Genomic DNA, 26,471 nt, shown 5'->3' on the forward strand with positions numbered 1-26,471 from the left:
CTCATATGCTTGCAGCTAGGGCAACCGACCCATTCCGCTTTGCCCAGGACTTTCATTTTAGCCCTGAAATTTTCTAGTCTTGGGAAAAATTGTTAAAATTAATTAAACCGTGCACTTCTGAATGTGCACCTTTATGCACATTTATGTTTAACTCCAAAATAGTTCAAACATTGCTCTGGAAGTAAAGGAAAATATCAGTGGACACATTTGGAAATAGAATGTACACGCTGGAAGAGATCATTGGGGAACTGGAATATAGGTCAGAACAAAACACCTATAATGTAGAATAAAGACAAAAAACGGTGAAATGTACGAAGAGAGGGTGAGAGATGTAAAGGATGCAGTGAGAAGGGCAGCATGAATTTGATTATCATTTTAGAGGAGAGGAGAGAGAATGGGGCAGAGGCAATATTGAAAAGATGATGGTTGAGAATTTTCCATAACTGATAAAAGATACCCATCCCCAGATTCAAGAGACCCAGAAAATATCCCAGGACATATCAACTGATTCCAAACTGGGTATATCATAGTGAAACTGCAGAATACCAAAAACAGTGAAAAAATATTCAAAGGAATAGGAGTTCTAGAGACTATAAAAATAATAGCAGAAAATGTGATTTTCACTTCAATCTATGGAAAGAGAACATCTTCTTGACCTAGAGTTTTGAACTCATTGAAAATTTCAAATAGTCTTATATGTAAATGAACAAAACAATCCAGTTAGAAGGAAATGTTTGATGGAACTGAGAAAATTAACATTCTGTTTCGAAGATACACATCAAAAACATAAAGATGTACAAGGCTAAAAGTAAATAAATAGAGACAAGATATATGATGCAAAGACTAAGCAAAAGAAAACCAGTAGGTGTCAAGACTCACTGTAGTGTTTGCTAAGAGGGGAGATCTTCTGCTAAGTGCTCTCACCACAAAACCAAACCAAAACAAAACAAAACAAGAAAGGGGGCAGGAGGAAACTTTTGGCGGTGGGCATAAGCATTGATTGTGGTGCTGGCTTCATGGATGTGTACTTATCTGCAAACACATTAAGTTGTATACATCAAGGGGGAGCAAAATAGCCCACCTCAAAATATGCCACTTTGGTGTATTCATTATTTTGAATTAAAGTAACTTAAGAAACAGCAGAAACAAGAAGCACACTCTGACCCTCCTTTGTCCCCTTGAAAACAGGGAATAAATCTCCCATGTGAAATTTACCCTCCCTGTACCAGCAGAAAGAGACACATCCTTATCACTGGACATGGAAATTCAGGGCCAAGAAGGCTGTATGAACAAACCTTGTTACTTCCTCACTAATTAGCTACCTTAAGCCCAAACTTCTTTGTCTTGTCAATTCTTCACAAATTTACTATATCTTTGTCTACAAGGCATAAAAGCTTCTGGCTCTGGTAACTTCTGAGAGGCTCATATCGTTGGGGCTCCTGTAGGTACAAAATTAAATTTGTTTTTCTCCTCTTCATCTGTCTCATGTCAATTTAATCATTAGACCAGCCAAAGAACCTAGAAGGGAAGAAGGAAAAATTTTTCTTCCCCTACAACATTAAATATCTACAGCTTATTGTATGTAAAAAAAAAAAAAAAGTGTGCAAAAAAACAAAAACAAAAACAAAAACAAAAACCAGGCATACTATGGCAATTAAAGGAGGAAGAACACCAGAGTGGATGTCCATAAATGTTTTCTATTAGGGTCATCGATTTTAACGAGGTTCGTCAAGACTGTTTGACCAAAACAAAATCCCTTCTCGGACTAGGTTAGATTCAAAGGTATTTTGTGTATTTTGTTGTTGCTGTTGTTCAGAGAGTTCCAAGAATGATTGAACAAGAAAGCTACAAGGAGGGAAAGGATGCTGAGTTTTGGAAGCAGTTAGAACCAGGAAAACCAAAGCTGAAGGCACTGTCACTCTGTCTCCTTTTCGGATACTCCCTGAGTCATCTTTGTGTTTCTCATTAAAGACCAGCTTCCTCCACATGGTGAGACAGATGGTCGCCAAGAGCTCCCAAGTTTTAGAGCGAATGACTTCTGTAGCGGGAGGAACAGAGAGATACTCCTCCACGCTGCTGCTCCCCATATGACTTCAGCACCTTGTCAACCAGGGACTGTGTGGTGAGGGGAGGGGAGCAAAGCGGATGCTCCCTCAGATGCACCATTCCTGGGAGCTTCTGGTTGAAGCTGGGATGCAAGCCTGGTCCCGACTGGATGCAACTGGTCCCAACAGGACCTCGCACTCAGAATGGGACCCCATGCTTTGGGTTGAATGCTCTGTGGTCGCCATCTTGAAGTTCTTAATCATTTCTCTTCCAATCTGTTTTGTTAATGAATTCCCACGGGACGATGGAGCATATGCGAGGGCTTGGAGCTGTGGCTTATACAGATCTTTGCTGCCTGCTGCCTCCCTACCTCCCTGTATTAATCCATTCAGGCTGCTACAGCAAAAGACCACAGCCTGGGCAGCTTGAACAGCAGAAATCTATTCTTTTGCAGTTCTGGAGGCCAGAAGTCCAAGATCAAGGTGTCGGCAGGGTTGGTTTCTGCGGTTCTATGGCTCATTCCTGGCTTCTGGTGTTTCGCTGACAGTTGTTGGTGTTTCTTGGCTTGTAGACAAATCCCTCCGACCTCTGCCTTCATGTTGACATGGGGTTCTCCCTGTGTGTGTGTCTCTGTGCCCAAATGTCCTGTCATATTGGGTGAGGGGCCCACCCCACCAGGGTAAAAAGATGACCTCATCTTTTTAACTAATTACATTGGCAATGACCCTATCTCCAAATTAGGCCACATTCTGAGATACTAGGGGGTTAGGACTTAAACATATGAATTTTGGGGGTGGACAAAATTTGGCCCATAAGAGTGTGGGTTGGTGTGTGATTGTGTGTGTGTAGAGGCTCTGTGTAGCTCTCTCTTTGGGTATCTGCATAGAATAGTGTGTATGTGTGTGTGTGTGTGTTATGGACTCAATGTGTCCCCCCACAATTCATTATGTTGAAATCTTAAAACACTGCGTGGCTGTATTTAGAGATGGGGCCTCTGAGGAAGTAATTAAGGTTAAGTGAGATCATAAGAATGGGGCCCTGATCCGATAGGATTAGTGTCCTTATGAGAAGAGACACCAGAGAGCTTTCTTCTCCCCTCGAGAGCGCGGAGGAAAGGTCATGTGAAGACACAGCGAGAAAGCAGCCATCTGTAAGGCAGGAAGAGCGCTCTCAACAGAAACTGAATTGGTTGGCACCTTGATCTTGGATTTCAAGCCTCCAGAACTGAGAAAATAAATGTCTGCTGTTTAAATCACGCAGTCTATGGTATTTTATTGTGGTAGTCAGAGGAGACTAATATGGTCTGTGAGGGTGAGAGAGAGAGAGGGAGGGGGAGAGAGAGTCTTTGTAGAGCAGAGAAACAGATACACCTGGGGGAGACATAAAGAAGGTGAAAGAATCAGGGACAGACCAGGACCCTGAGATTGAGAAGGCCTCTCTGCTCTTGGCCCCTTCACCCCCTTCCCAACATGGTGTCTTTTGCTGTACCCCCCCCCCTTTTTTTTTTGCTGAGGAAGATTGGCCCTGAACTAACATCTGTGCTCATCTTCCTCTATTTTATATGTGGGACGCCACCACAGCATGGCATATTGTGTGGTGCATAGGTTTGTGCCCAGGATCTGAACCTGCGAACCTCAGGCCACCGAAGCGGAGTGCATGAACTTAACCACTACACCACCAGGCCAGCCCCCTTCCCTGTATTTTTGATGTGACTTAGGCTATAAAAGCAAAGCAGCAAGCTGCAATGCTTCCTAGGAAACAGGCTCCATCCTAGCTGCAGAACCAGTTGGGTCTGTTTGCAAAGAGATGTTGGTTTCCCACTTTTACAGATCCAAAAACTGAGAAAGGGGCAAAAAAGTGTTTCCTGGCACTCTAGAACACATATTTCCCGGCTTAATTCAATTCTCATTCTGGCAATTCATTCAGATTTCAAAGAGCATTGGTTTGGACAGGGGTTGGCAAACTACGGCCCACCAGTTGTGTTTGTAAATAAAGTTTTATTAGAACAAAGCCATATCTATTTGTTCACATATCAGCTGTGGTTGCCTTCATGCTGCAACAGCAGAGATGAGTAGTCTCGACAGAGACCCTACAGCCCACAAAAGCTGAAAATATTACTTTCTGGTCGTTTTCAGAAGAAGTTTGTTGACCTCTGGTCTAGGAGTTAGCAGGCATGAATTTTAGATTGGATCTGCTGCTGTTGGGTATGATTTCAGAAAAATAAATGCCTTTGATTCTGACCATCTGATGTCCCTTCTGCTTTTTCTCTGGATGGTCTATCATGTGCGTACAGTTTCTGGGTGGAAAGAAACTAAACCACATCCTCTGTTATTATCCCTATGAAGCGGGCATGCAGTAGCCACAGACAAGACTTGGAGGTTTTCTTCTTTATGTGTTGGTTGTAGTAATTGTATGAGGAGAAACTTCGCCTCCTCAACTCTTTGGTTGAGGTACAGGTTATAAATGAAAGGCAGGATAAACGCTTGGGTTTTTTTCCTCTGTGTTTAACACTGTGAGTTGGCTTTCTAGCATCTACCATCTTCCAAAGGTAGCCAATAATATCTTTTTCTAAATTGATCCAGTAAGTAAAAGCCTCTTTTACATTTTTGGCTAAAATTCTGCAAGGCAGGCTGTATGTCTAGAATTGTCCCCATCAGTTCCAGATTCACAGGGACAGCTGGTCTGAATAATATTGATCACACAGAAATAAAAATAAAGATTAAAGACATAGAGAGGAAGAGCCTAAATGATATTTAAGTATACAGATATGGTTGTCTGAAGATATCTCTAGCTCTGTCTTTTCCTTCATTTGGTTACATGACTCAATTCCTTCCTTCCTTCCTCCTTTATTGTTTTTAAGTTTCTTCATGTTACACTTTTCCTTTTGGCATTTCCATCCAAGAGTCTGAACTACTCTAATAATGGAAGGCAGTGTAGGTGGAATAGATGTGATCCTATTGCATCAAACTGGAGACCCAGTTTGAATGAAAAAGAACAGGCCTTTCAATAAAGGGTACTGGGACAATTGATTATCCAAATGGAAATATTAGATCTCCACCTCACACCTTAGACAAAAATTAATTTAAAAAATTTTGAATTTAGAAGAACATATCGGAGAGTATATTTCTCATGTTAAGCTCATCAAGGCACAAAAAAATATACCTTCAAATATAAGTTAAAAGATGAATCACTTTGAGTAGCTCACATTAAAAGATACAAAAAGAATGAAAATACGAGTCATAGACACACAGGAGATATTTGCAACATGTAGCTTACAAGAGAAAGGTGTGCCTACTGTATAAATATACCCTCCAAATCAGTAAGGAAAAGACAGAAATTTGACAGAGAAGTGAACAGTGAATAGAAACCATCAATTCTATTCATCCATGATCAATTCATCATCCAATTCAAGAAGAGGTACCCCAAATAGTCAATAAACCTCACTCCTAATCAGGACAATGCAAATTAATGCAACAATGAGATATCTTTATATAGGTTATGATATATTTATATCTTTATCTTTATATAGGTTATCTCTATATAGGTTATCTTTAAAATGGGTTATGAGTTCACATACTTTAATAAGTAAAAATTATAAAGTTTGATATATTTGTGAATTGGCAAGGATGTGGGGAATTGGAAACACATACGTTTATCCATGGAAGTATAAATAGATGAAAGCACCTTAGTTATCAGTCTGCCTCTCCGAGTGGGATTAAAGATGTGGACCTCACAGAAGACAGGTTTTACTTCTAAATATATGCCCCAGAGAGATCACACAGGTGAACAAGCAGGCAGACACAGGATGTTTATTGCAGCATTTTGCTAATGGCGCAACACTGGAGAAAACCCAAACATCTAGAGGCAAGGAAAGAATAAAGAGAAACCATGGTTTGTGCAGACAACCAAGTTCTTTTTAAAAATTTATTTTATATTGAGATGGAATTCACATAGCATAAAATCTATGCTTCTGAAGTGCACAATTCAGTTTTTTGTAGTATATTCTCAAGGTTGTACCACCATCACCATAATCTAATTCTACAACATTTTCAACACTCCAAAAAGAAACTCATACTTATGTGCAGCCACTCCTCGTTCTCCCCTCCCCAGGCCGCCTGGAAACCATTAATCTGCAATCTGTCTCGAAAGATTTGTCCGTTCTGGATATTCCATATAAATGGAATCCTACATTCTGTGGCTTTTTGTGCCTGTCTTCTTGCACTGAACATCATGTTTTCAAGGTTCATCCATGTTGTGGCATGTGACAGTGCTTCATTCCATTTTATGGCTGAATAGTATTCCACAATGTGGTTAATAACTGAATTCTCTGCAGTAAACAATGAGCTAGACCCACAAAAACCACCTGGATGAATTTCAAAAAGCATAATGTTTAGGGCAATTTAAAAAGCCACAGAATTGTAATATATAATATAATTCCAAATATATATACTTTAATAACACTATATATTGACCGTCAATAGATGCCTATATAGTGAAACTATGGAAACATACATAAGCATAATATACACTACCTCGGATAATGTTTACCTCTAGGGGAGGGAGAAAGGAGAACAGATTGGGAGGGCAGAAATAAAAACACAGCAAAATGTTGATGTCTAGAAAACAAGGTCAGTGTGCACATTTCCATTTATATTATTTGGTGTTTTCCTTTATGATCAAATTATTTCATAATTAAAAAGAGAAAAGTTATCCAGCATATACTTATGATTTGAGGATATTTATATATACATTCCAAATCTTTACGCTTTCATTTATTCATATATTAAAAAATAGCTTTCAAACCTGATTGAGCGTTATAACTTTGGAAGCAAAGCTCGTATATTGGTGGTGTGCATAAGTGATCATTTGGTGCCTCTGTCACAGAAAAAAGACCACACTCAGAAAAATCCTTACAATGATGTATTAACGTAAATTAGTTAAGCTATGGGCACCAAGTGTCAAAATCTACATATATTTTGTAACTCTAACTTCACTGCATATTTTGATTTTAATAATAAAAATAATAATCTAAACAGAAATATGATGGCACTAAGGAAACTCATTTATGTCAGAGAGAAAACTGGGCTTGACTCGGGTCCAGATGGCTGCCCGGCACAGCACAAGAGAATCATGAACTAAATACATCTAGCTGTTTACCTGGGTGAATGCTACGTAAGGATGCTTTTGTTAGTTCACAACTGAATGTCTTATATTTTGTGCTCCTCTTCAAAAATCACTGTGTCTATAGGATGCCTCACCCGACAGCAATCACATGGGCTTCTCTGGGAAATCATTTTCTACTTACGTGGTGTCGTCCAGAACTCCCTAAGTGAGTATTATGAGTACCACCAGCCCACAGGACGTATTCTTAGCCTGTGTTTTGAGTCAAACCATACTAAAGTCAAACCCCAAATTCTGGGAAACCCATCCAGTAATTTTTGAGAGGTGTGGAAGCAAAAAGAGAGAAACTTAATTTTACGATTATGGATTAGGAGCCAAGAACACAGCATGACCTGGATTTCCAAATGTCCAGTCATCTCAGCTGTCTTCGTCCAAACTCTCCTTCCTAGGGAAGAAGCTCTTCCTGCAGTGGCTCCTGCTACCCCCCTTCTACGCCTTCGGCGTTGCGCATTCACAAGATCCTGCGGGCTCCTCGGCGGGGACAGACGCTGCCTCAGATGGCACTTTGGTGTTTAGCTCAGCACAGGTCACTTCCTGAGGTTCTTCGGTCTTTGGGGAAAAGAGGTGGGCATTTAGAGCTTAGCTGTCCAATATGGTAGCCATGAGTCACATATGGCTATTTAAATTTAAATGAATTAAAATTTAATTTAGTTTAAAATTCAGATCCTCAGTTGCACCAGACACACTTTAAATCTGCAGCCGCCACATGTGGCCGGTGGCTGTTGTGTTGGACAACGCAGCTATAGAACATTTCCACCCTCATAGAAAGTTCTGTTGGACTGAGCCATCCTAGAACGGCCGTGTTTCTGAGAGGATGAGGGCTTTGACTCTCAAATTAATAAAACAAAACTAACAATCAATAATAACTGACGTGTATGAAGATCAGTGCAAATGTATGGTTTTGAAATGAGAACTACCATCCTATGAGAATACCTACTGGTTATGTAATATATTATTTTTAAACAATTTTATTGAGATATAATTTGTACATCATAAAACTCCCTTATTATAAGTGTAAAATTTGATGACTTTTAGTGAGATTTTTAGAATGATGCAGCCATCACGATAATATAGTTTTAGAGCAAAAATTCCCTTATTCCTGTTGGTGCCTAAACCTTATGCTCCGCTCCCCTAATCCCCATCCTGGCTTTTTTTTTTTTTTTTTGGAGATTTTATATAAATGGAACAATACTATATATAGTCTTTTGTATGCAGCTTTTTTCACTGAGCAAAACGTTTTTGAAGTATATCCATTTATCACATGTATAGGTAATTTCTTCCCTTTTTTACTGCTAAATAGTATTGCATTGTATGGAGGTACCACGTCATAATATTATATTATTATACTCATTATTATCAACAATTTGCTAATCAATGCCATTAATCCAACATTTAAAATAGACAAGATTTGTTAATTGTTGCTTAATTTGTGAATCTGTGAACTATGCTTTTTCATATCTTTAAAAAATATCTATGTCTAAATGAATGCAATATGCATACATATTTTTTAAATGCAACAGTGAACTATTTGCACCTTTTGGTAATGCCTCTATTTACTTGCTTTGGCATAAGGAATGAGCCAACGGGGCTGGCCCCGTGGCCAAGTGGTTAAGTTTGCGGATCTGCTTGGGCAGCCCAGGGTTTCGCCAGTTCGGATTCTGGGCATGGACATGGTGCCACTCATCAGGCCATGTTGAGGTGGCATCCCACATGCCACAACTAGAAGGACCCACAACTAAAAAAAAACCACATATATACAACTATGTACTTGGGGGATTTAGGGTGAAAAAGCAATAAAAAAATTTATTATTAAAAAAAAAAAGAATGAGCCAATGAACCTCTGTGTCGTATGGAAAAATGTATGAATGTTATCTGATATTGCTCTTAGATACAATGTTAAATCACAAATAAACAGTATTTTAAATGGAAAAATTGATTGATGTAAATTGATTAACATTTGTTATTTGATGCTCTCATACCATCCACCTGACATTTAAAATTTGCTTGAAACTCCAATAAACTCTTTATGTTTATGACATTGCCAGATGCACCCAAGCTGTTCCAATGGAGATGTTGATTCCCATTAGATATGGAAAGAAATGAAGGGTACAGATTAGTGGGAATTTCATGATTTGTCTCAGAGCACACTGGTGATAAATAATGGGCACTGGGAGCTGGAATCCAGCTACTTTGGAATTCAAAGCACATGGCTTGTTTGTTTGTTTTTTATTATTAAGATACAATTGACATGTAACATTTAAGAACTGTGTAAGTTTAAGGTGTACAAAATATTGATTTGATACATTTATATATTGCAATGTGATTACCATCATAGCTTTAGCTAAGGCCTCTATCACAGTTACATAATTATCCTTTCTTTTTTTGCAGTGAGAACAATTAAGATCTAGTCTCTTAGCAACTTTGAAGTTTTATAGTACAGTATTGTTGACTATAATCACTATGCTGTGCATTAGGTATCCAGCACTTATTTATCTACTAGTTGCAAATCTGTACCCTTAACATCTCCCAAATTCCCCCACCCGCCAGACCCTGGTTACCACCATTCTACTCGTTTTTACAAGTTCACTCAAAGCACTTGTTTTTAAACATGCAGTCAATTGGCCTCCTGTCAGTTGTGTGAGTTGGGAGCATCCTTATGACCAGAGCACAGTGTGGGCTAAACCAGGAGGCAGACGTGAGTAGCCTGTGATAGTCCGTGAGCTCTTGGGGAATCCCAAAGGGGAGAACTCACCAAGATAGATATCCTTTCCATCTTGGATAAATCTGCATCTGAGTGAGAGAAAAAAGATTCAGTTCTCAGATTGCAGGAGTCACACAGTCTTTCTATCCCATCTCTTCTGGTTTCTTCTCTTGTCACTTACCTGTAGCCTCCTGTTCGGAAAATTTGGGATGGCTGGTCCTGCAAGAGAAACACCTCAAAGTATGGGATCTGAAGATCTGGGGGAGAGGATAAGGGCTTTGGAGAGGATGGAGGAAGAAGATCACAGCTCAGGCCGAGAGGTGGTGCTGGGCATGGGAATCATTGACGTGCACGTGGGGTCCCTGAAGAGCGGAGTGCAAGTTAAGGGGGACACGAGATATGTTAGGTATGTTTACCTCTTGGTAGGTTCTTCATTTGATGAACCTATTAAAAAAAAAAAAAACCCAGGGAGGAATTTATCTAAGGAGAAAATCCTTCCCTTTACTCCCCTTCCCCACCATTTTTAACAGGTGCTTCTCTGAACTCACCATGCCTAGTGCATCTGTAGATGAAGAGGACTGAGATGAAGAGGAGAAAGATGGAGAGAAGGCTGAAGGTGGTGAGAATGATGATGCTGGTGTCTGGAGAGAGAGAAGCAGGTCAGAGAGTCGGTTTGGCTCCTGATACACACTGATAGAGTTAAGCAGAGCAGCTACGAGGAGTCAGACCACCTGGCTTCAAAACTTGGAGCTGCCGCTTCAAACTGGCACTTCCGATTGCTTTAGGGAATTTGCTTAGTCTCTCTGAGCTTTCATTTCCCCGTTCAAAGTGAGGATAACAACAGTAGATACTCCACTTGGATGGCAGGGAGATGAAACGAGTCAGTAACTATAGAGAGGGTTAGCACAGGGCTTCACACGTGGAAAGTTCCCAATCGATGTTTCACCCATAGCAATAATACTGATCATCTGTTGTGAGCCACTCTGTGCTAGGTGCTTCATATATGTTCTTCCTCATCTTGACGATACGCGCAAGAGATAGGTTTACTGTTCCCATTTCATTCAAACGTAAACAAAGTATGAGGAAGTAAAGAATTGCCCAAAGTCAGACGGACGGGATGGGCTGTGGATCCTGATATGTCTAGCCTTTTAGGCCAGTCAGGCACAAAGTCAGGGCAGCTCTGTGCTGGCCACTGGGTATGGAAATACGAGAGAGATGGTATTCCAGGGAATTTATAATCTGGCGAGAAACACATTTCCCCAACGAACTGTAATGCTACAGAGGCAACAAGTCCAACCACGGAGGAATGAAAGTCCAAACTCTCACCAAGTTCAAGAATAATTTTCTATGTAGTGTGTATGGTGGAATATTATTCAGCCATAAAAAGGTGGAAATCCTGCCATTTTTGACAACATGCATGAACCTGCAGGGCATTATGCTAAGTGAGACAAGCCAGATAGAGAAAGACAAATACTGCATGATTTCACTTATAGGTGTAATCTAAAAAAAAAAAAAAATCGAACTCATGGAAACAGAAAGTAGAATGGTGGTTGCCAGGGGCTGGGGGTGGAGGAAGTGGGGAGATGTTGGTCAAAGGTTACAAACTTTCACTTCCACTTATAAGATGAATATGGTCTGGGGATCTCATGTGTAACAAGGTGACTATAGTTGATACCACAGTTTTGTATAACTGAAATTTGCAATTTCAGTTTGAAATTAATTTGAAACTTAAGAGAGTAGATCTTAAGCATACTCACCACAGGAAAAAAAAAAAACAGGATAAATAGGTGAAGTAAGGGATATGTTAATCAACTCAATACGGGGATCCTTTCACAATGTACATGTATATCAAATCATCACATTGTACACTTTAAATATCTTGTCATTTGTCAATTATCCCTCAATAAAGCTGGGGGGAAAAGGAGGGAGGAAGATGGTAGTAATACCTAACTTGAAGAGACAGGTAATGAGGAAAGATACTGGCTTTAAAGAGCTCAGTCTGGAATCTGACTCACTGTGTAGGATTCATTATCCTGCAGCGATAATGATTATTTTCTCACCCAATATTCCACCCACACCATCTCCCCCTGTGGCAGATGCTGTCATGCTCCTCCCTCCGTGTTCCCCAGATCCCTCTGCCATTTTTACACGCTCCAGATGATGGCTTCTTTCCCTTTCCAACGTGAACACTTGCATCTCTGCCAGGGGACTGCCTGAAAGGATCTGAAATCCCTTGGGATTACGTGCCCCAAGGGCACCCCTTTACCAATGACTGCCATTCGTGGGAAAATGGATGCCCTAGCTATGGCTTCCTATATTGGTGACTTTCTCCATCTCTTGTACTTTCCTGCAGGGTTGAGCAAAAGATACCAGCTGAGGGACCTGAATATCCCACCTTTGTTTGGTCTCTTTTCCTCCTAACCCTTCTTCCCCACTCTCCTAAGATGTCACTGTCACACTAATACTTATTTAAGAGTCTGCTTCTGGTGGCACTGAATCCAAGAGACCCTCAAAAGCACCAATGATATCGGTGCATCTCCACGGACGTATGAAAGCAGGGCAGGAAGGTTGTTCCTGGACCATGAGGGGCCTTCCATGGAAGAAGAGAAACGTCAGCCTTCCTTATCCTTTCAACTCTCTCTTTGCCCAACCTGCGGTTTCTCTCATGCAGAAATTCCCCAGAAATGAGAAGTAAATTATTACAAAATTGTGCTCTTCACAGGGCCCCACAACCTGCCTATCTGGGTTCACCCTGAGATGTCCACATATCCTGGTCAAATTTCATATCACTGTTTACAAATTGTCATAGTAAATTACAAAGGGTCTATGATATTGATCTGAAGGAATCTGACTGAGCAATGGGATACAGCTTGACATGGGACATAAATGAAGTCACAGGCACCAGAAAGAAAGCCTGGCCTTGTGTCAAAGTTAGGTGATGAAATTCATCGTCAGTCTCTGCACAGTATTGGAGCAGAGGGTCCTTTTCTGGTAGCTGTGAGGCTGGGGACAGCATATCTGTGCTTAAAAATATTTTATTCTGTTTAGAATTGTTGTGATATAAATCTGAACTCAGAAAGTACATCTTAAGAAATTATATACACATCCCCTAGGATGGCTGTAATAAAATAAAAGGAAAAAGTGTAGGCAAGGGTGTGCAGATATTGGAAGCCATTTTTATTACTGGTGGGACTACAAAACGGTACAACCACATTGGAAGACAATTTGGCATTTCCCCAAAAAGTTAAACATGCAGTCACCATATTCTCAGCTATTCTGCTTCTAGGTAGATACCCAAGAGAATTGAAAGCAGGAACTGAGATACTTGCACACCCATGTTCATAGCAGCATGACTTGCAATAGCCAAAAGGTACAAACGACCCCAATGTTCATCAACTGAAGAATGGACAAACACAGTGTGGTCTATCCACACGGTGGGATATTTGTTAGCCATGAAAAGAAATGAAGTGCTGATACACATTAAAACATGGATGAACCTTGAAAAGATCACGCTAAGTGAAAAAAGCCAGTCTCAAAAAAGAGCCTATATTGTGTGAATCCATTTATAGGAAATGTCCAGAATAGGATATTTGTCAATTATATGTATGTCTCTCTCCTACATCACTACATTTCCCACTTCATTTCTGATACTCCCATGCTCCTTCACCCTATCAGATCTCAGATCTCCCCAAGAAAACATTCCTAGTATGAACTATGCTCATAACTGGAGTAGAAATCATTTCCCAAGCCTGCTAATACTGAATGAAACATTTTCAAAGCCTATTACTTATTTGCAAGGACATTTTGGAGGATACCTTTTTAAAAAAAACCGGATTATACCAACATAGATTCTAATGACAACCTTGAACAATTTTGGCTCTTTGGAGTAGATTACAGGGAAGTCATGAGTTGCTGAAAGAAAGGATGATTAAGCATCTTGCTGCCAATTTGTATGCTTGGCCATTAAAGTCCAGATGAGCTCCTGTTTCAGTCTAAAGGTGCTGAAAGCTCTAACTTTTATGAGAATCTCTGAGGACAAAATCTTAGTCAATTCTTCATGGAAAAGCAACATCAAAGAAAAAGAATTTAATATTCATCTATTTTTGAGAACTTTAAACTCTTAGCAACATATTCCCAAAGAACCTGGACTCCACGGGTCTCAGTCTTGCTCCCCAAACCAGTCACACAAACTCACCTCCATTCTTCACGAAACTCTACTGCAGTTTTTCGTTACATGAAATGGCAGACGATGCTCCCTGTGCTGTTTTACTCATTAGCTTTTTCAGAACCCAGGAGTGGCTTGGAGGTCGTCTCCCTCCAAAAGGAAGTCGTTCCTCCAATAGCATTGAGAAAGTGGGCATTAAGATTCTTCTTGTGCCTCTTAAATGAAGAGGATCCCTGCCCCATGAGGTGGATGTAATTGAAAAAACAACTCCTCTCTAATTATTTTACCTGTTTTTATTGAAGGAGCTACACGTCCATCGTGGTAATCTACAAAACAGAATGCAAAAGAAGGAATCACAATGATTATATGGAAACTTTGGGGACATAAGTGCTCATGCTCTACTTAGGGACCCTATGCCCTCTTTGAGAAGCAGAGAAGAGAAGGTATTTTCCATTCTCTAGATGCTCGCTGTGTCCCCAAACTAGGGCCAGCATTGGATTACTCTTCTTAGTACTCCTGGAGTTTGATGTTATTTTTAGTAAAAATATTTATGAATGACACCATTAATTTCTCCCCTTCCAATCCTATTCCTTGCCAATCTTCCCTATCTCAGGAATATTTTCTCTCATTTGGTAGGTTGCCTTTGTATTTTGTAGCTTGTTTCCTTTGCTGTGAAAAAGTCTCTTAGTTTGATATTGTCCCATTTATTTATTTTTCCTTTTGTTTCTTGTGCTTTTGGTGTCATATCCAAAAAGTCGTTGTCAAGACCAATATCAAGGAGATTTTTCGCTGTTTTCTTCTAGAAGTTTTATGGATTTGGGTCTTATGTTTAAGTCTTTAATCCACTTTGAGTTATTTTTTGTGAGTGGTGTAAGATAGAGGTCCAATTTCATTTTTCTGCATTTGAATATCCAGTTTTCCCAGCACCATTTGTTAAAGAGATCATCCTTTCCCATTGAGTATTCTTGGCTCCCTTGTCAAATATTAGTTGACCATGTATACTTGGGTTTATTTCTGGGCTCTTAATTCTGTTTCATTGGTCGATGTGTCTATTTTTATGCCAGTATCATGCTGTTTTTTTTTTTTTTTGAGGAAGATTAGCCCCCTGAGCTCGATGCCTGATCAGCCCCCTGAGCTAACATCTGCTACCAATCCTCCTCTTTTTTCTAAGATTTTATTTTTTTCCTTTTTCTCCCCAAAGCCCCCCCAGTACATAGTTGTATATTCTTCGTTGCGGGTCCTTCTAGTCGTGGCATGTGGGACGCTGCCTCAGCGTGGTTTGATGAGCAGTGCCATGTCCGTGCCCAGGATTCGAACCAATGAAACACTGGGCCGCCTGCAGCAGAGCACGTGAACTTAACCACTCGGCCGCGGGGCCAGCCCCAATCCTCCTCTTTTGTGCTGAGGAAGACTGGCCCTGAGCTAACATCAGTGCCCATCTTCCTCTGTTTTATATGTGGGACGCCTACCACAGCATGGCTTGACAAGCCGTGTATAGGTCAGCACCTGGTATCTGAACAGGCAAACCCCGGGCCACTGAAGTGGAACGTGCAAACTTAACCACTGTACCACTGGGCCAGCCCCATACTGTTTTGATTACTATAGCTTTGTAGTATATTTTGAAATCATGCAATGTGATGTCTTCAGCTTTTTTCTTCTTTCTCAGTATTGTTTTGGGTAGTCAGGATCTTTTGTGGTTCCATAAATATTTTAGGGTTGTTTATTCTCTTTCTGCAAAAATGCCATGGGAATTTTGATAGAGACTGCACTGAATCTATAGATGGCTTTGGGTAATATGGACATTTTAGCAATATTAATTGTTCTGATCCACGAACATGAGATATCTTTCCATTATTTGTGTCTGCTTCAACGTCTTTAATCAGTCCTGTAGTTTTCGACACATAGATCTTTCACTCCCCTGGTTAACTTTATTCCTAAGTATTTCGTTGTTTATGATGATATTGTGAATGGGATTGTTTTCTTGATTTCTTTTTCAGACATTTTGTTGTTAGTATATAGAAACAGAACTGATTTTTATCTGTTGATTTTATATCCTGCAACTTTACTGAATTTGTTGGTTAGTTCTCACAGATTTTTGGTCGAGTCTTGAGGATTTTTTTATATATAAGGTCATATCATCTGCAAAGGCAGCTTTACTTCTTTCTTTCCAATTTGGATGGCTTGTATTTCTTTGTCCTGCCTGACTGCTTTGATTAGGAATTCCGGTATTATGTTTATTAGGAGTGGTGGAGAGTGGGTATCCTTGTCTTCTTCCTGATCTTAGAGGAAAAACTTTTAGCTATTCACCATCAAGTATGATTATAACATTGGGCTTGTTGTATATGGCCTTTGTTGTGTTAAGGTATGTTCCCTCTTTACCCAATTTGTTAAGAGTCTTTATCTTGAAAGGATGTTGTATTTCATCAAATGCTTTTTCTGCATCTGTTGAGATAATCACACGATTTTTATTTTTCATTCTATTGATATGATGTATCATATTTTTTGATTTGTGTATATTGAACCATACTTTCATCCCAAAGATAAATCTGAGTTGATCATGTTGTATGATTCTTTTAAGGTATCGTTGAATTTGGCTTGCTAACATTTTGTTGAGGATTTTTGCATCTATTTTCATCAGGATATTGGCTGTAGTTTTCTTTCCTTTTAGTATCCTTATCTGGGCTTGGTGTCAGGGTAGTACTGGCCTTGTAAGATGAGTATGGGAGTGTTCCCTCCTCATCAGTTTTTTGGAAGAATTTGAGAAGGATTGGATTTATTTCTTCTTGAAACATTTGGTAGAATTCACCAGTGAAATCATCTAGTCTTGGGCTTTTCTTTCTTGGGAGGTTTTTGATTACTGATTTGATCTCCTTGTCCATCATTGATCTGGTCAGATTTTCTATTTCTTCCTGATCCAGTCTTGGTTTGTAGACTTCCACAAAGGCTTTCTCATCCATAGGTGATTACCCAAGTCCGTGTTCTCCAGATGCTCGTGGACCACAGCCAAGAGAGGCCAGAACTGGTTTACGGTCTCCTACAGGTTCCACAGCCGACGTCTGTTGCCCATTACCCAGTGCACAGCTGGGCAAGACTCTTAGTTGCCTTGGTGTATGGTGCTGGATCCCACAACTCCCAAAGAGGCACTTTTGTTCGTGGATGGATGCCGAATTTTTGTTGCTGGAGTGGAGGACAAAAACAAGGGATGTCTTATGCTGCCATGATGCTCAGTTTGGTTTCTTCCTATGTTCTTGACTTGTAACGGTTCTGGGATCCCCATTTTCAGCAGAGCAATAATGATGCATTCAGTTCCATTGTGTGGAATCAGACATCAGAGTGTGATACTGCAAACTGGAGTCATCTCAGCCTCTACGTTGACTGAGAGGGAAGGTTTTCAGACTGATCCTGAAGAGGAAAAGGCACTAAGGATAAAGGGAAGGGCAGAGAGCTTCTAGTATTCCACTGCACCTGGGGAAGTTCTCACCCACCTCTCTGTATTAACCCTGTCTTTTATTTTCTGCATTTGATGCTTTGATATCTTGGAACTTTGCTGAGCTTGAAGGGATTCCCCTTCCGGGGTTATCCAATTCCCAGAGATGGGAAATAATTCTCCCTGGAGCACACCTTTCAAATGCAGACCAACCCATCCAGAGCCCACACTCCCAACCACCTCCTTCACTGGGCTCTCACACTCAGGGCCACTATTCCCCTGGCCTAATCACTCCAGGGTCATGTCCTGGACAACCAGGGACAGCCTCTATAGCCAAGAGCCAATCTTAAGCCTCTTTCTTCTCACAGAAACCACAATAAAGGCTCTTGCCCACAGTTCTTGCCCCCTGCCTTCTGCTTCCTGACCGACCCTGGTGCTTCTCTGTGTGGTCCTGCATGGCACAGCATGTCCCCTCTTCTTGGAAACTGTAACAAACTATCTTTTCAATGACAAGCATCTCTCCATCTTTGGCCTTACTGTATGTCAAATTTTCTATTAATGCCTCTCTTCTAAAACACTCTCCCACATCTACATCATTGAGATCTACTCAGAATCCCCAATAAGAGCCTTATCCCCACACTCGGTCTCTATTCCCCAGTTCCCTACACTGAAAGTGTTGCGTCTGTCCTTTTGTTTCCTGAATTCCTTCTTCCCCAGTCAGATCTCGTCACAAGAAAAGAAACATGTACATCAAAGAGTAAACCTGAGTCTGCCCTTCTCACCTGTGACCATCAGCTGCAGGTGTTCGCTCTTCTCTGAACACTCATGGGAGGCCATTGTTTTGTAGGAACAAAAGTAAGTTCCAGCATCCTTAAGCTTCAGGTCAGTGAGGAGGAATTCAACATGGTGTCCTGCTGATCTCTGCTCCCGCTTGTACCCAGAATCCTGCAACTTCTCCAATATGAATGTCACATTCTGGATGCGAGACTGGCACTTCAGGGTCACGTTACTACTGCGTTCAACCATTGAGCTGGGCAAGGCGATGAGGGAAGGTTTAGGAAGCTTCTCTGGAAAGAATTCAGAGTTAGTCTGACTCTTCACCGCGCCCTCCTAGAATTCAATGGTTTAAAGGGAATAGGTCATGAAACTTGGGATGCGGAAACAAATAGAGTTTACGTAGGAGACAACTCACCATTCTTTTTCTCATCTTCATGGCCCAGACAAAGTCCTGGAAGAGAAAACCTCATGACAGATGAATGATGTGCTTGTCTTTGAGTACAAGTCAGCAGAGAACACATGACAAATTTGTTAAAGATCTGTCCTAATCCTTCTAGCTATTTCCCTGGGTTTATTTTTTACCTTTGATTTTCATCCCATTGTGTGTCCTTCAGAAGTCATGTTTATGTAGAAAAAAACAGCAATCTTTTCTGATTTATTGCGTTGCTTTCATGATTAGTCCTTCTTTTGCCATCTAGCAATTGTTGAATGTTTACCTATATTTTCCTCGAATGCAGTTTTTACTCTTATCACTTAAATAATGCAAGGGTTATTTTACTGTGGAGCGTCGAGGGAGTATTTCCTCCCTCATTGAAACAGAGAGAAATTGCTCTCCCTGACCAGGTCATTCTCTTCACAAAGAATTCAAGACATTTTCTCGTCTCAAAGGCTCTCCTCACGTGTGGCTTTGCTCTTTAAATATTTTATCCCCTATATCTTCTGTGCTTTGTTCTCTATATTTCTTTCTGGGATGAGAACATCATCCCATAGATGGAAATATGGGACCCCAGCCTCATTTTCTGGGGGAAATGGGACACTGATCTCAGAGTCTGTTCATAAGTGAAGTTAGAATTTCTTTAGACACAAGAAATTTGACTCAGGAATCAACTCACAGCACAGACCCCCAGGCTTCACTGAGAAGGAAAGAGGTGGGAGCTTGACAATGGACCGAGGCTGCAGTGATGGTGAGAATGGTTGGGATGAACAGGTAAGGAATTGGCCTCTGAGTGGTCAAAGGGTCTTAGGTCTCATGGTCTCTTTTCAGTCCCTTCCCAAATCCTGCCCTCAGACTCTTGTCATCTCAGCTCTGTGATCAGTCAATCTTCTGTTCAAATAGTGATTCCTATTTCTTTTTTTAAAAATAAGCACACAGTTGCCCTTAGCTCGTTTTACATCACAAAACCCTGTGGGGGAATAGGCTGTTAGAATTGGGGGAGCAGTTCTATTTTTTGACAAATAAAATTGTAATATATTTAAAGTGTACAACGTGATGATTTGATGTACATATACATAGTGAAATGATTATTGCAATCAAGCTGTTTAACACATCCATCGCCTCACATAGTTACCTTTTTTGTGTGTGAGAATGCTGAAAATCTACTCTCTTAGCATATTTCAAGTGTACGATACAGAATTATTAACTCTAGTCACCATGCTGTACATTGTGCTGATCCTCAGAACTTATTCACCTTTCTTAGTAAGGGACCACACTTGATTAAGACAAAGAATTGGCTGCAATGGAGAAGTCTGTCATTAATGAGAAGAGACCCATTGTCATCCAGGATAACTTGAAAAAGTGAAGAATAAAGGTAGGTGTATAGATAGTTTTTGGAGTATTACTAGAATTCCCAGGTAGGGAGGAATGGGCAACATCAGGAAGCACATTTTTCGGGAGATAATTACAATAAAAAACTACCAAAGCAGAGGTCAAGATGGCCACATGGGAAGATCCTGAGTTCACCTCCTCCCCCGGACACAACAACCTACAACTACATTTGGAATAATTCCCTCTGAAAAGGACCTGAAAATTGGATGAACAGAGCCTCCACGACAAATAGTAAAAGGACAGCACTGAGAAGGGTCCAGAGGCAGACTCATGGGCTCACCAAGAAAAAACCACCCCTCAGCCACAGTGATCCACAATTGGGAGTGATCTCAAAGGAACGAAACCTTTCCCTGAGGAGCAAGGGATTCCAGCTCCACATCAGGTATCCAGACCCTTAGATTCTGCACAGGAAAGATGAGCCCTGAAAACACAGTTGGAGGCATCACACTCCTTGAATTCAAAATATACTACAAAGCTATAGTAACCAAAACAGCATGGTACTGGCACAAAAACAGACTCCCAGATCAATGGAACAGATTTGAGAGGCCAGAAATAAACCCACACATCTGTGGATAGCTAATTTTCGACAAAGGAGCCAAGAACACACAACGGAGAAAGGAATGTCTCTTCAATAAATAGTGTTGGGAAAACTGGACAGCCATACTCAAAAGAATGAAAGTAGACCAATATCTTACAACATACACAAAAATTAATTCAAATTGGATTAAAAACTTGGATGTAAGACCTGAAACCATAAAACTCCTAGAAGAAGAGAGAAGCAGTACACTCTTTGACACCAGTCTTAGCAGCAGCATCTTTTTGAATATCACGTCTCAACAAGCACAGGAAACAAAAGAAAAAATAAACAAATGGAACTACATCAGACTAAAAGGCATTTGCACGGTGAAGGAAACCAGCAAAATGAAATGGCAATCTACTGAATGAGAGAAGATATTTGCAAATCATATATCCAATAAGCGGTCAATATCCAAAGTATATAAAGAACTCATACAACTCAATATCAAAAAAATAAACAATCTGATTAAAAAGTGGACAGAGGATCCGAACAGACATATTTCCAAAGAAGACATATGGATGGCCAATAGGCACATGATAAGATGCTCAACATCACTAATCATCAGGGAAATGAAAATTAAAACCACAATGAAATATCACCTCCCACTTGCTAGAATGGTTATTACCAAAGAGACAAATAATAAGTGTTGTAAGGGTGTGGAGAAAAGGGAATTCTCACACACTGTTGGTAGGAATGTAAATTTGTACAGCCACCTTGGAAAACAGTATGGAGGCTGCTCAAAAAATTAAAAATAGAAATACTACATGATCCAGCAATTCTACTTCTGCATATTTACCTGAAGAAAATGAAAACACTAATTTGAACAGATATCTGCATCCCTGTGTTCATTGCAGCATTATTTACAAAAGTCAAGCTATGGAAGCAACCTAAGTGTCCATCTGTAGACAAATGGATAAAAAGATTGTGGTATACTGTATATATACAATGGAATATTACTCAGCCATAAAAGAGAATGAAATATTGCTGTTTGCTACAACATGGATGGACCTAGAGGGTCATATAATGCTAAGTGAAATAATCAGACAGAGAAAGACAAATACTGTCTGATTTCACTTATATGTAGAATCTAAAAAATGAAACAAACAAACAAAACAAAGCAGAAACAGACTCATAGATACAGAGAACAAACTGGTGGTTGCCAGATGGAAGAGGAGTGGGGGGTTGGGTGAAATAGGTGAAGGGGATTAGAGGTGCCAGTTATAAAATAAATAAGCCATAAAGATGTGATATACAGCATAGGAAATATAGTCAATAATATTGTAACAATTTTATAGGGAGACAGATGGTATCTAGGTTTATCGTGGTGATCGCTTCATAACGTTTATAAACATTGAAATGTTGTACACCTGAAACTAACATAATGTATGGGAATAATGTAACAGCAGGCCCTCCAGGACCGGTTCAACTAACCCCATCTCTTATCAGCAGAGTGGCTAAGAATTGCCTTTCAGAAAATCTGCAAAGTCACGTAGCCAGAGCATGCGCAAATGAAGAAATCTTGACTTGAAATGACCGTGGAACCAAAGATCCTCCTTCCCATAGAACCCAAGGAGTGGACGTGACCAGAACTTGAGAGCTGGACTCTGATCAGAAGGAAGGAGTCCCTCAGTCAGGGAGACCTGGTGTTAAAATTCCTTCCTTCCCTCATCAGAAATGTTTAGAACCCTACTATAAAAGTTTAGAATCTCATCATCAATGTTTAGAACCCTGTCATAAATGTTTAAAACCTTATCATAAATGCTTGAAGCCCACCAATTAAAAAGTGTCTCACCAGCATCTCTCCATGTCAGCCTGTTCTCCCTAACCTCTTAAATTTAACCTCAAATCCCGAATCAGGGAGACAGATCTGAGGGTGCATGCCCCCTGTTCTCCATGCAGATTGATCTCACAGAATAAAGCTGATCTCTTTTCCCAAAGGCTGATGCTGTACTTGTTTATGCACGTCAAGCAGAGCACCCCAATTTTCTGCAGTAGCAGTAATAGTTCAATTGGAAAAAGTAAAAAGAAAAAAATACCAGATATCCAGTATCTATTATTTGGCAGACTCTTTACGTACATCCACCATTTGCACGCACATTATTTAGCAGGTCGTTTACAGACAGCTATCATTTATGGTGCAGCTACCATCTTTGCTTTTCTCTGCCACTTGTCATACATCTAACATTTAGTAAGGTCTTTACATGCATCAAATGGAGATGTGTACAATCTCCATGCTGGTTAGATGCTATTACCTTCAACTGAGATAGGGAGGAGTGGGAGAGAACAGAAACCACATTCCCCTAGAAAAGATGACAATAAAAATTGCTGTGATATTGTGATTTGTAATAAGAAATATATATTTGGTGTTAGTCCCCATTCCTGGCACAGAGCTCCTAAAACCCTCGGAAATTCCTAAGAGATGAGAGCAGTAAAGGTGTGTTTTGCTATGTTAATGAGTTGACTGTTGGAAAGCACCTAAGGATGGGGCCTGGTTGACATTGGAGCCAATCATGTGATTAGCGGGTGTAAACTTTCAGTCCCACCACCTCATCCTAGCTGGCGAGAGCGGCTGGAAATTGAGTTCAATTACCAACGGCCAATGATTTAATCAATTATGCCTATGTAATGAAGCCTCCATAAAAACCCAAAAGGACGGCTTTTCGGTTGGTGAACATGTGGAGATTTGGGGAGAGTGGTACATTCAGAGAGGGCGTGGAAGCTCCTTGCCCTTCCCCCATACCTTGTCCTATGCATCGCTTCCTTTTGGCTGTTCCCTGAGTTATACCCTTTTATGATAAACTGATAACCTGGTAAGTAAAATGTTTCTCTGAGTTCTGAGAACTGCTCTAGCAAATTAATTAAACCCAAGGAGGGGGTCAGTGGAACCTTCCATCTGTAGCCAGTTGGTCAGAAACACAGATGACAACCTGGGCTTGAGATTGGTGTTAGAAGGGAGAGTAGTCTGGTGGGACTGAGCCCTCAACCTGTGGGATCTGACACTATCTTCAGGTAAATATTGTCAGAATTGAGCTGAACTGTAAGATACCCAGTTTGTCTCAGACAATTGCTTGGTGGTGTGGGAATGCCCCTCTCTCTCCACATCAGAATTGGGTGCAGAACCCTACTTGATGTCAAGATTGGAACTACTAATAACTGGATACCTACAATTTCACAGATCCTTTGAATACTTTATCAGAAACCTTAAAATTTTTGTGTAGAATATTATTCAGCCACGGAAAAGAACATAGCACTGATAAGTGCTACATCAGGGATGAACCTTGAAAGCATTATGCTAAGGGAAAGAAGTCAGACACAAAAGGTCACATATTATACAATTTCATTCATAGGACATATCCGGAATAGATAAATCTAGAGAGACAGAAAGCAGAGGAGTGGTTTCCAGGGGATGGGGGAAGGGAGCATGGAGAGTGACTGCTTAGTGGGTACAGCGTTTCCTTTAGGGGGGATGAAAACATTTTAGGACTATGTAGTGGTGATGGCTGCACAACATTGTGAATGTACTAAATGCCTCTGAATTGTGTACTTTAAAATTGTTAATCTTATGTGAAGTTTACCTCAATACATTTTTAAAATTTTATGTAAGCTGGGTATTTTTACCATCTCTAATAAAGATTCATACAAATTCAAATATCATAAGTCCACCCAAAATAAGATTAAGTCTAAGAATAATTAGTTGTTTTAGTTCATGCAAGCAACCTCAATAAGGACAGTGGTGGATGTGGTGTCCAGAACAGCCTGATCCAGAGGTTCGATTCTGTTAGGCTCTTTTCTCTTAGCTCTCATCTCTAGCTCCCTCTGGATATTGTCTGGATAGGACCAAGAGCCTGGAAGCAGGACCATGGGCTGCTACAGTCTTGCATCTTTGGAAAGTTGCTCTTGTAGAGGAAAGAAGTTCAAATCTCAATGCCAATTTGAGAAATTCCTGACAGAATTGGACTGGCTTGTCTTGCATCATAGACCCATCCCTGGAAAGTGATTATAGCCAGAAGGAAGGTGTTATGGGTTGATTTGTGCCCCTTCAAAAGATCTGTTCAAGTCCTAACCCCCAGTACCTGTGAATGTGATCTTATTTGGAAATAGCATTATTTGATCTTCATAGATGTAATTAGTTAAGTTAACATGAGGTCACAGTGGAGTAGGCTGGGCATCTAATCCAATATGACTGATGTCCTTATATAAAGAGGAGAAGAGACATGGAGAGAGAACACACAGAGGGAAGATGGGCATGTGAAGATGTGATGGACTGGAGTGATGCATCTACAAGCCAAGGAACGCCAAGAATTGCCTACTGTCCCCTAGAATTGAGGAGAAAGGCTTGGAACAGACTCTCCGTCAGAGACCTCTGGAGGAACCAATCCTGCTGGCACCTTAATTTTGGATTTGTGGCCTCCAGAACGGTGAGAGAATAGATTTCTGTTGTTTTAAGCATCCCAGTTTGTGGTAATTTTTTACCGCAGCCCTCAGAAATGACTACGGCAAGGATGAGGTCAGTCTCTTCACTTCCTGGCTTATACTCCCTTGAAGCTGGAGGTTTGGGGTATGGTGACCGACAGCCACCTCTAAAGCTCAAATGTGTGTGGAAGAGGTGCATACCCCAAAGAGAATGGCTGTACCCAGAAGAAGGAGGAAGGAACTGGGGCAGATGGTGAGTCCTGATGTCCTCCACAACCCCCACTCATGAAGGAGGAACTGGGGGCTTAGTGAGGTGGAACTGAGTCAACGCTGGAGCTCTTATGAGACTGAGCCAAGAATATAATCCAGGTCTTCCTTTTTACAGGCTGAGGTCTGTTTGATTACATGATGTTCAAGTTGAGGATGGTAAAAATTAGGCTAAGGATAGTGCTGGCCAGAAAATTTTCTTCTTACCCGTCATCCCCATGCATAGGACTTTTCTATATTCTTCATTTATACCCAAACTCACAGCTTTTCACACCCTGTAGACCCCGCCCCCTTATATGCCAATGGAACATGCATGACAAGACTGGGGTATTTAGACGATACAGACGAGGAGATCCCATCTGAGCTCTGCATTTCTCAGCCGAGTAAACAGAGGGTATTATTACACATCTCTGAACTTCAGGTTCCTCATCTCTTATGCGCCAGCAGAAGGGAGGCATGTTGATACCATAGCCCACAAAACTCTGACAGTTAGCATGTATCCAACACACAAAGCCATCATATCTGTATTTTCCATGTTTCCCCTGTTCACCCCCACTCCACCGTGAATTTTTCTCACCCATCCTAACCCATCTGCCACAGTCCCAGTCTTGGAGACTCACCGAGGCAAAACAGGGACAGAAATTCTACGATCATAGCGTCCCTTCTGCCAGGACCAAGATCCCGTCTTCAGTTTTACAGTTCAGAGGAAGAAGTGAGCCGGGGACAATTGCAGCTCCCTCCTGCCTGCTTTGTCCCCAAGATGTGTGAGGTGAGGTTTTGTCCTGACACTTTGGTTCACCATGACCTGGTGTAATTTCCTTCTTGCAACCGACTCAGGAAACAAGAAGTCATCAATGATGACATCTTCCCCACAAATCCGGTGTGTGTGGCTCTGGCTCCAACCACCCTGAGATCCATCCTATCTCATCTGAAGTCTGGCCCAAGACATTTTCTTTGAAAAAGCTACTTTGAAATAGTTTTAGAGTCACAAAAAATAGTACAGAGTTCCCACATACCCCTGAACCAACTTCCCCCAATGGTAATATAACTACAGTACATTATCAAAACCAAAAAATTGGCATTGGCACAACA

At 40.8% G+C, this 26,471-nt stretch overlaps 1 protein-coding gene across 3 annotated transcripts; it reads right to left on the bottom strand.

Annotated features, from left to right (window-relative positions):
* Positions 1–5,956: 5,956 nt before the first annotated feature.
* On the bottom strand, positions 5,957–26,191 carry LOC103556200 (V-set and transmembrane domain-containing protein 1). Of its 3 annotated transcripts, XM_008528183.2 has the most exons (9): positions 26,000–26,191; positions 18,713–18,748; positions 18,303–18,587; positions 14,381–14,419; positions 10,477–10,569; positions 10,345–10,372; positions 10,110–10,147; positions 9,980–10,017; positions 5,957–7,776 (listed from the first exon to the last, which is right to left on the bottom strand). In XM_008528183.2, the coding sequence occupies exons 1-9, from the start codon at positions 26,031–26,033 to the stop codon at positions 7,657–7,659; spliced, it is 711 nt and encodes a 236-aa protein (XP_008526405.2). In that variant the 5' UTR covers positions 26,034–26,191; the 3' UTR covers positions 5,957–7,656. The 3 variants fall into 3 exon arrangements, with proteins under 3 accessions (XP_008526405.2, XP_008526406.2, XP_008526407.2); XM_008528184.2 differs by lacking the exon at positions 18,713–18,748 and having other exon boundaries at positions 26,000–26,142; XM_008528185.2 differs by lacking the exon at positions 18,303–18,587 and having other exon boundaries at positions 26,000–26,142.
* Between the last annotated feature and the right edge of the window lie 280 nt (positions 26,192–26,471).

Source organism: Equus przewalskii, chromosome 9 (assembly GCF_037783145.1).
Source record: "Equus przewalskii isolate Varuska chromosome 9, EquPr2, whole genome shotgun sequence".
NCBI classification, from domain to species: Eukaryota; Metazoa; Chordata; class Mammalia; order Perissodactyla; family Equidae; genus Equus; species Equus przewalskii.

What these genes read in the sequence shown, in the direction of transcription:
- LOC103556200 (XM_008528183.2), bottom strand. Translation starts at nt 26,033, where the DNA reads ATGATCGTAGAATTTCTGTCCCTGTTTTGCCTCG. An exon ending in TCTGTCCCTGTTTTGCCTCG is followed by an intron (nt 18,749 to 25,999) that starts GTGAGTCTCCAA and finishes TTTCTCTTCCAG; the next exon opens with GACTTTGTCTGGGCCATGAA. An exon ending in AGCTCCTTCAATAAAAACAG is followed by an intron (nt 10,570 to 14,380) that starts GTAAAATAATTA and finishes CTCTCTCTCCAG; the next exon opens with ACACCAGCATCATCATTCTC.